At 37.7% G+C, this 10,986-nt stretch overlaps 1 protein-coding gene across 1 annotated transcript in view; it reads right to left on the reverse strand.

Annotated features, from left to right (window-relative positions):
• The window catches only part of LOC104909955 (disks large-associated protein 2-like), a 50,550-nt gene extending 39,640 nt beyond the window's left edge, over positions 1-10,910 (reverse strand). The window contains exon 1 of the mRNA XM_010707856.3: positions 10,763-10,910. Coding sequence (XP_010706158.1) covers positions 10,763-10,889 — 127 coding nt within the window. The 5' untranslated portion in view covers positions 10,890-10,910. The remainder of the gene's footprint in view (positions 1-10,762) is intronic.
• Positions 10,911-10,986: the final 76 nt, after the last annotated feature.

A 10,986-nucleotide genomic window follows, 5' to 3' on the forward strand; every position in this document is an offset into this window, starting at 1 on the left:
TCTAGTCCCTTAGAGAAAGTGCCTCTGTTAGAAATAAATTACTGATGAGAGAGAAGAACAAGCAAATATAACCCTATGTGGTCAGATGAATGGAATCAGAAAGAAAAGACAGGTGGGTACAGCAATGCCTTCCCTTTTTAGCTTCTTTCAAAGCTAAATGGGATCTTTTACTGTCTTCAATGGATATTTGGCCAGCACATAAAGACTATGCGGGACCTAGATTGGTAAACCAGACTGGTAAATCAGACAGAATCTGGTAATTCCAAAATCCTGAAAATCTCTTCAAAAGTTCTTATTTCCAGAAACTACTGCACTGATATAAGTCAACTTTTAACCTTGACAGACACAAGGACCCCTGCATCCTTTCCTATCTACTGCAGTTCTCTCTCTGGTATGCTCTGTACTTTTCTTTTTTCTATTTTATTTTATTTTTTCTTTCCCCTGGTTATTCTTCTATACTTTCTCATGCTAAAACAGCTGCTCTCATTTTCCAAGCAGATGTTAGTTTCCCTGTCTTCAGGGCCTGGTCACAGTTTTTAAAGCATTCAAGTTCTTCCTTGTGTCAGTCAGCATCAAGGAGAAAAAGTGAGGTTCAACGACCAAGAATATTGTTTGAAATGAATTAGACTGAATATGAATGTGATATGATAAAAGGGTCAAAAACCTTTAAACAATGAAAAATCCAGGTTGCGCATCTCCAAGTTCCTGGAACATTGTTCTTTGCTAACGGGAATCACTGGAAAAGCATTGGAAATCTCTGACATTCAAAACAAATGCATTTTTGCACAAATTATTTTTTGTATAAATCTTTTTATCTGTTATGCACTGAAAGAAAGCTTCAGGAGCAGAATATTAATACCTGGAAATACTAATTGGTGCCTTATTTTTGCTTTTTTTGATTTATTTTTCTTCAAAATACTTCTTTTTATTTCGAAATTAGTTTAAATTGCTTTAAGCTTCTAAGCCTCTTGGTAAGCTGCTTACCCATCTGAAACATTTTTCCTGTTTTCACTGGACTAGAAGCAGCTCATTTGGATGGTGTAACAAATAAAACACAATGTGAAAAGGAATACCTAATCTAGTTCTGGAAAAGATGTGGTATAGAAAACCATACTGCTGTGCAGTTTAATTAGTACTTCAGTGTATTAAGAAAAAAATACCTTTGCAGCCTAGCCTATAGCTAATATAAATATTGAATGTAATGAATGCAAGTAAATTAATCAGTTGAGTATATCTTATATATATTACAAATGCATATATGAAATGTTTTTGCTAGAGGTTTGTCTGTCCAAGGACTGCAGTAGCCAGTACTGTATCCTCATTAACTTGTGACATTTCTCTTGGCTTTATTCTAACCTTGAAAAGAAACATCTTCAGAGATTGAGAGGACTGACTAACCTGTCAAGTGCAAAGAAGAAAGAAATTCTGAAGCGCCTTAACCTTCTATTCTGATCTCAAGAGATTTCTAACATATGTAACACAATACCTTATACAAAATTTACATTAAAATTGAAAGATTGAGTGATTACCTGACTTTAACCTCCAGCTTTTGAAGAAGGCTTGTATTTTCTCTTACATTGACTTGATGCATTTGCACCGCAGCGCTACCTATCTACAAATTCCCATCTAACACCTCAGGCTTCTTACATGAAATATTGAAGTTTGAGGGGTAGCATTTCAGCATAATCAGCTCTATCAGGGCTATCACAACAAGGTCGTCTATGCAGCCAATCTCCCTGTGCACTCAAGGAGAGAAGCAGGCAGTTCTGAGGACATAAAGCCAAGCACCGAAATGCCCAAGGCTATCAAACAAACACAGTCATGGGCTCCATTTGAATTCCCGTCTCTTTCTGACACTTAAGCACCTGACACAAGCCTGAAAAATAAATGCCTGTCTATTCAGTGTCCTGAGTGCTCTTTATGATAGGCACACATGGCAGCGCTTATATCAGTAGACCTAAAAGAAGTCAAGGAGGTTATCAGTCCAAAGTAAAACTGTCGCCATTGTAGTTTCAGACAATATAAGTCAGACTTTTCCAACCAAAAAAACAGATATGATTTCAGGAATAGCATAGGCCAAGGGTTACTGCAAATAGGCCATCTGGATGTGGTTTTATTTTGGAATGTGATAAACCAGCATGATTCATCTCAGTCTGAAGTATATGTCTCAGAAATGTCGGATGAATGCCATCCTTCAAATACATATTTATCTCTGCTGACTACAGGGAAAGATGTAGATGACAGGTTCCGATGCAGAAAACTACATCATAAATATCTAAAGGTAGCTGATCTGAAGCACATGTCTAGTGCTAGAAAATGGAAAATGATTTGACAGCCTAAACTAATTCAGTGGAACCACATGATGAATAATGTCCAAGGATAAGATGTTTTTTATAACTCCTGTGTTAGATAAAAATGGACATGCAAATTCAATTCCTAAAACAGCATCAATGACCAGAACATACTAATTTGGAGCAAAGTCAGAAAACCCAAAGGGAGAAGTAAGGAGCATATGGAATGATGCCATTTATTTAGTGCATTTGGAGTTTTGAGCGCTGACGCAGATAACTGCAGGTGGAACAAATATTTGATGGTACCCAATTATATCTTTCAGTAGAACAATTTTCTTACTTCAGCTCCATCCATCTTTCGAACAGAGATTAGTAGATTGACAATTTAACATCACAAAAGATTTATTTCTGAGATAAATAAGGGTGTATAGGGAAGGTGTGTACAGTAATGGTGCCATGAGTGAAAAAGGGGTCTTTGATATGATGGAGGTGGAAGAATTGAGGGGGAGATACAGAATACTCCAGGCCAGGTTGGATGGGGCTCTGGGCAGCTTCGTCTAGTATTAGATATGGAGAAAAAGTAGCAATCACTGGAGAAGGCTGTGACCAGAGACATGCTGAAGCAGGGTTAAAACAGACTTCTGCACAGAGAACATCTGTGAAAAAGGAGAAATGTGGAAAGCAAGAAAGCATAGAATGACACCATCCCCATTCCTTAAAGGTGGAAGAATGGGCACCTTGATTTGTATGGTGGAAATGAGGCACAGTATTTCTTCCAGGCCATGACAAGGGACAGGACAGAAATCCCAGAGAGACACTGGGATTGGAAGAAGCTCCAGGGGTTAAAGTGGAGGGAAGCAAGGAGCCCTTGGGGTGATGCAAAATTAATTTCCATTGCTTTGAAGTGTATGATGTCATAGCACTAATATGTACGTAACATACAGCTCTGCACAGGGCTTTTCAGGTTCAAAGTACATCACTGCTATCCACACTGACAACAGCACTGTGGCAGAATTAAGTTCACAAAATGATTACTGACATTTTCTCACAGACTCTGATTTGTTAAACTGTTGACTAAAATATAAAATATCAGAACTTAATTGACCTAAACCAACCAATATGTATGCATTATCCTGTAGTCTGGAAAAATGCAGCAGTACGTAGTCAATCTGGCTTCATTATATGAGTATTATTTAAAAGTCGGCTCTAAGAAAATTGTTAATAATGATTCCAAATACAGACCAGAAAAGCCAGCCTAACGCTACTAAACTTCTTTTGATCCTCCTTCTACCTGGCTTTATAGAGTCTTCTCCCAAAGGAGAAGGTGTTGCTGCTTGTAGCTATCAGGTCAAATACAGGAGACAATCAGATTCCCTTGCTATCACCAAAAGTGCAGCCATTTTCTTCATCATACTCTAACAATTGTTTCCTCGTACCTCAGCAATTAAAGAGAACTAAAGTAATCGGGTAGTAGAGCTCAAAGATTTATAGAAGAATCTACACACAAAACTGAGAAATCCTTGTCCCATTGACAGCAACGATAGATCTACCATTAACTCCACAAGGGCTGGAATTAATCCTAAACATTTGCTAGGAAAAGTTATTGTTTAATGTACCTGTTAATCTTGTCACTTGAAGAGGATCACCTCTAATTGAGACTGTGTATCACAGAAGTCCCAACTCATGCTGGTATGGACAGAATAATTGTACAAGAAGCCCAGAAGGGTCCCCATTTGGGAAGAGAGTGGAATGGAGGGGTGAAACTGGCTTTGCTGGAATCCTGCCATGGATGTTGGTGAAACCAAAATTTAATCCCAAGGATCCAAACCAGCTGAGCTGTCTATTCAGCTGAACCAAACTACCAAATCTCTGATGTTTCTTTTCTAGTAAGACATTTTTCACTGATTATTAGATGAAAAACATCAGAAAGAATGTTGGTATTTATGAGCTTCTTCCTTGATTTTTTTTTTTTTTTGCTTATTGTTTCCAAAATTCTTCTTAATTTGCACTTTATTTCTGACTATTCAAGATAGAGGATGTTTACTAGTCTCTGTAATACTAAGCAAATTGCAAATACTTGTTTCTATATCCATTCAGAATTATTTGTTACTCCATAAAAATGGGTATGTATTAAAGACTTACTTTGTTGAGTGTGCTTTTGAGAAAGAAATAACCTAAGCATTAATTCTCAGAGGCATCGATTATTGCCAGAGAACATACGACTGTTCAATTTAAAATGCCCTTCTACTTCAAAATACCTTCTAATTTTTCTTTTAAAGCGTTCAGTAAAATCTTTTAATTGTCGGAACTGAAGAAAATGATTTGATTTTGTCATTTGTTTCAGCATCAGTTCTTTGCAATCTTTTGATTCACCAAAAAATTGAACATTTCATCCTTGGTCTGACCCAAAACAATTATTTCTTTTACTTTCAGGAGTTCATCATTATCTTCTTTGCTGCACCCCCTCAGTAATGCCTCTTGCTGTTTTGCCATTGTATTGTGAACTTTTCTGCTCCGCTCCACCCACTGAGATGGAGGAGGTCTCATCCTGATTTTCCTATGGGGTGCAAGAAGAAACAGCAGCCTGGTGATATGTTCCCTTTTAAACATGTTGCTATAGTAACAGGCAGACAATCTCCCTCTTTCCATAACCTTCAGACTAGGAATTTTTCAAATAAGGGTGCTGCCTCTTTTTCTATCTGGCTGAGCTCTACCTGGGGTCTGTGAAAAGCAATAAAAACATTCATTGTCTTTTCCTGCAACCATTAGCACCCAGATGATGGGTCAAAAGGTGAACCCTGCTCCCGTGATCGGGTAGTGGTGTAAGTACCACACACCCCTGACAAACCTGATACACAGCATCTTATCATGCTCTTACAAAGAGAAAAATGACTTTGTAGAAACATGCAAAGATGAAATAGAATTACAGAAGAAAGTTGTGGTAAAAAGTGAAAACTGAACTCACTACTGAAAGTCTGTACTGCATTAACAACATCTGGGGGTGTTAATCCTGCTACAGTCACAGCCCATTATGAATGAAGACAGACTGAATTGGTGGCTGGCGCAGTGAGACTGCCATGGCATGTACATCCATGCTGGAAGTACCTACACCATCGCATCTTTGCCAGTCTGAATTGTCCTCCAGAGTCTGAGTAGCCTGTAATGAGCATGGAGGCAGAGCATGGTGACTTTTACATAATTGAAGCTGCCCATTGGGGAATAAGTTTCAAAGGCTGTATGTTTGATCCTTTTAAAAGGAGACAATACAATGAAGATCTGTAGTGGAGAGGGCAAGCGTGGCAAGGCATTGAAATGAGTCAGTCTCTCATCTTCATTGGAGCCATTCCACTGTCCATATGTAGGTGCATGCTAAGGATCAGCTCTGTATCGCGGTGTTACAGAAGTCACCAGGGCATGTGGAAGAGCAAAGAAGGAACTTTTTTCTAACATCCCACAGCCCAAATGCGAAACATAACCATAGCTGTTTCACCATGTCCTGTTTCTTTTCCTTCAAAAGATCTTTCACTTGTTTCAGAGCAGATACTGGAATTAGTATTTCAGATGTGGTCTAACAATGGCACAATGTTTCTGTATGGAAAAATATATTTCCTCAGCTACTGAACTTTACAGCCTCCTCATCTGGGCAGCCCTGTCTGAATACATGACTCATTTAGACAAAAAATATTGTCTTTTTTGACAAAGTAACAAATGTATAACCCCTTTTGTATTCAGTAGTAGAAATGGATGAATAATTCATAGCAAATAACCCATTTGATTAATCTTACATCCTTACAAAGATCTTTTCGTACTTGTGAATTGACCTTGGGCCTAAGGGGATTTTTGCAGAGTTATGTAAGATTACAAGGTATTTAGTTTTTACAGACAGCTTCTGGTCTGTATGTTGTTTGCAAGCTTTTGTCATCAACAGCTTACAGTTAAAATGCAGAATAGTAAGATTTTATATGATGCTCAGGACATAGGATATGATTCTGTTCTATGAATAAAAGTGATTCACAGAAATCGGCTCTCAAACATAACTATAAGGTATTTAAAGATCAAAATTTGTTTTCTGACAAATTTCATCACATCTATGAATTTCTGCAGTGCACTACAACTTCTAGGTGCAGGAAAAGCAAGGATCTGAAATGGAATTTTTTAGAAGTATGATGGAGACTTAAACACAGCAGACACTGACTGCACTGAGGAAGGTGGATAATTAAGTGGAAAGACAGACATATTGGAAAGTCAGGCTTTTATTTTTGTTTGTTTGCTTCATAAATGGCTATATCTTTTTTTCCTTTCAATATATAAGGTCGTAAGGACATGATCATGCAATCAAAAGTGACTGAATAACTACGAGTTACTGTCTCACTCTTGAACTGCACAAATTAACCAAAAGCATGATTGCAACTACTGTGAAACAAAAATACAGTCTTTTAACCTGCCCTTAAACTCCCTTGCATTTTACTTTGCATTTGGGGTAGATTAAGGGCATTATTAGCAATTGCAAGCCATTGATACAAGTGTTAACTGTTTTCTTAACATCAACCTGATATCCTATCTCTTCTTGAAGACAAAACAGAAATTTATGGAAAAAAAAAAATTTAATGCAAATTTTCTTTCTGTGTAAAACATTGGGAGCTGCTACGTGTTTAACTACAGATAAAATAAATGCCTTTCTTGCCCATAAAAGGAGTCAAAACATTTTTTCAATACTCTCTTTTCCCTCTTTGCTGCATGCATCTATTAAAATCTGTACTTAAAGAAAAATTCATCCTTTCTTCTACATTCAAGTGCTTTTTTTCTCCTGTTTATCTGAACACCATTTAAACATGGCTCATTTTCCATATGCTCCTTGCTAAAATTGTATTATATGTTTTTGACACACCCAAAGTGAATTGTTGCTTTACTCTGCACATGCCTGAAGGGAACGATTGTGAATGCTTTGAGTTTGTACAGAATAGTAGTTCTATACATAATGTTGTTCAGATTGTATAACTACTGGATAGAATAAAGATTGGAACTGGAAGAAATCCAGTTTGTATGCTCAGTGACTCAGAGTAAGCAGCTTGAGACCATGCATGCCAGATCTTTGTTCTTTTTATTAAGTCCCGTTACCTTTATCAGATTGCTTCTCTCAGAATTTTTGGTGTGTGTGTAAACTAGCCATGCAAATGCTTACCCTGATCTCTGTTAAAGAAATGGTAAAGGGGAAGCTCTGAAATGTTTCTTGAGAAAAGACTATGAAAGCTTGTGCAAGCTCTTTTAAAAGAATCCATCACACTTCTGCCTGCATTAACTAATGAGCTCTTTTACAGAATCAATAATGTAACAGTTGAGATCAGCCCCATCCCTTGATACCTTTTCCCAATTAAGGCAGGGGATCATTGTATTAATATTATTTAGTGATTATTCAGCACTTTTTCTCTGGTGAAATACTATGCAAACATGAATTAATTCCCACCAAAGCCCAGAAACCTCAGTAGGAAACATTAAATCCATTTTACAAATAAGGGCCTGAAGCCAGAGATCTTTCAATACCAGTGAAATAGTAACTTGAAGCACCTTGGGACATTGAGCAGGTACGAGAGTCTAAAATAATGAATGAACCTACAGTTAGGGCTACCGTAACTAACATTGTCTCTCTTCTGCCTTGACTTGGGACAATTACTGTACTTCTCAAGGAAAGACCTTTTTATGTTTTTTTGACGAATGAGTGCCTCAAGCAGTCCCTTCAGATAGAGGATATTCATACAAAGAAATTAAACAGCCATTGGGATAAAGAGAGAGGGACCAGATCCATAGCTCAGTGAACTAGAGTAACCGCCTACACTCAGATTTCTCTAATAGCTTGTATCTTGGGTTCTAATTTATGTTCACATAATGGACTTGAATTCAAACGTTGAGGTAACAGCACCAACAGACAGACAAACAACTACATCCCAGCTGTCTGCAAAAGTGTTCATCAACACCATGGCTAGTTTATTATACAGAACTTTGCTAACATTCCAAAGCTTTTATTAAAGTCCTCACAATTCCTACCATCTGTAACATGCCTTTTTAAAAAACAAAACAAAACAAAAACAAAAAACAGAGGTTCTCCGTAAGGGAGAATGGGATATCATATGTTTTTACTGATCTGACTGATCTGGTCTACCTGTTTTGAACATCTAAAGTTTCACAATTGAGTGAGGAGAGAAGGATTTCCTTCTAGAAATACTATAGGCATACACCTTTAACCAGGAAATTTTGGTAGTTACAGAGGGCTCCAAAAGGGACTTAAGACTTAGGAGCAAGGATAGATCTTTACCTGATTTTAGTATTATTTTTCTGTCCTCCACCCAGAAATAGCTGAAGTTTTCTACAGTAGTTTAGTTTCTTTTTGTAGAACAGTTAAGACTTCGTTGTTGTTTTTTTTCTTTCCTTTTCCTCGTTTGTATTGATTCACACCCACCTTCTTGATAATCAGGGCATGTAATGTCATAACGAGATGGAAAGTACTGCAGTAACAGCGGGGTGGCAAAGTCTTTGGCTGCAACAAATGAGAATGAGCCCAAATGCAGCAGCTGCAGACAGAGAAATGAAGGAAAATAACTGCTTACCCTTGAAAGGCCTCAGGTAGACAACAAGAAAGCCTGTTGCATCTACTATCAGCCCTCAAATGAGGTCTGGGAAGGGTTGGATCCTGGCTCCACCCCTTCTGGTCACTCAGGCACATTGAATGCACCTGAGCTCCTCTGGGTTGTCCCTGCCTTTCCATCAGGTGCTCAATCTACAATTTAGTATTTCTGCTACAAGATGCTAGATGATTGATCAGTTTAGCATACCTCTGTGTTAATCTTTGATAATCTATTTCATATGAAGCTCCTTACTCAGGTAGATACCTAACATTTAATATTATTGACTTATATTTAATTTGCTCTGACTTTAGAAATTATTCAGTTCTTTCTCAACCAAATAGGAAGGAGAATAGTTTTGACATACTTCTGGGGCATAATTCATCACATCCTAAGTTAAATTTCTAAAATACATCAAATTTCCCAGATCCTAAAAAAGTCTATCACTCCTCATTGACTCTAAAGGAAATCCAGATATCTAGTTTAGACACCTACATCTGAACTTACTTTCTAGCTGTTACGTGCAATGAACTCTGACCCAAGGTATCTGAACTCCTTCTGTGTGCTGTGAAATGGGGCAGCAGGGCAAAAATAAATAAATATCCATTAACACCAAGAGATGTCCTTCTTTCTATGATTTATCAACAGGATTCACCTATTGATAGGTTCATATGGAGCCTCACATTTAATTGCATCTTCCCTCTTACACAATTATAATTTGAGCAGAAACTGAGGAACTAAACTAGATCCCCAGTGTCTTCCTTAACATATACTTCAGTCCAATCCTTGGAAAATAATTTAAAAAAAAGTCTCTTAGTTTTCAATATTAAGTGGATAAACAAGACCAATAGGAATATCTTTACACCGAAGGTTTACAGAAAACCCTGATGACTGTAACTGAGTCATGGCAACATAGTTTTTCAGAAAATCCTGTTCTAAGCGTTTATTTAAACATAATGGTTTTCCCTGCCTGATTTCCTGCTCTTTGTTCAAAAATTTTTTTTTGCCCCTTAACATAGCAGCTATGACTTATCTTGCTATCAACATGCAGCATTAAGGCTGCTTTCAAATACAAAAAGATCAAAATACACAAAATAAGCTGTTGTAATGTATTAATACGAACATACGCATAACAAGAGAAAAACCACTATGTTCTAAAATGTGGGCTCATTTTCAATAAAGGGAGCTTTAACTGACAAACACACAAAAAACACTTTCCATATTTCTATTCCAAAAATAACCATATAAAGTAATTGCACATAAAGCAAAATTTTGATGGATTTCACATAAAACAGCGACAATCTGAATGAAATTCTGGGAACAAAAACTCAGTTTTTCACAACATATGAAATATTCATCTGGACACACTGAAGCCAGTGGGATGTTTTACTAATAGCTTTGGGATGCATCATGATTTCATTCATGAGCTCTATAAGTTTCAGATTTCCTTTTTGCTGCTGTTATTTTTTTAAATTCAAGAAGTGACATCAAAAAATTCTTTCTGTAATTATTATGTTGTCTGGAGCGTAGAGATAAAAAGAAAATGACAAAAGAAGGAAAGCTGATAATTTCCTCGAACGCTTTCTTTTGAATTGTCGGCTGCCAGATGCTACCCAGATCTGACGTTTTTCTGCTTTAGATTCTCTAACCTGATGTAGCAGGTGAGAAATCCCTGGAAGGACTGGGCCGAGAGGTTTGAGGCCACTCTCACGAACACGTGTGGTGCCGTGCTCGCTGTGGGCTTTGTGGCAGGGGATGGCTGTGCCGCAGAGCAGCCTCCTGCCTCCCCCCATGGCTGCACCCAGCCTCGGGGTGCACAAGCAGAGCAAGTTATCTGAGAGATGACATCTGTACCTATCTCCTCCTCTGGCGTCCCTGGAAAACTGAAGCTCGACTTGAGCAGATCGCCACCCTCGTCTTCTGAAAAGACAGAAACAAAGTAGCTATTGAACAGTGCTGGTATTTCTACATACCCAGACATACACTCTTTGCTGATTTTCACATCCCAGTGATACCTCTTACCATGCAGTATCTCTGTTCATGTGCTGTTACCTGCAGTATTACTCTTTTTTTTTTTT

This window comes from Meleagris gallopavo, chromosome 2 (assembly GCF_000146605.3).
Source record: "Meleagris gallopavo isolate NT-WF06-2002-E0010 breed Aviagen turkey brand Nicholas breeding stock chromosome 2, Turkey_5.1, whole genome shotgun sequence".
NCBI lineage: Eukaryota > Metazoa > Chordata > Aves > Galliformes > Phasianidae > Meleagris > Meleagris gallopavo.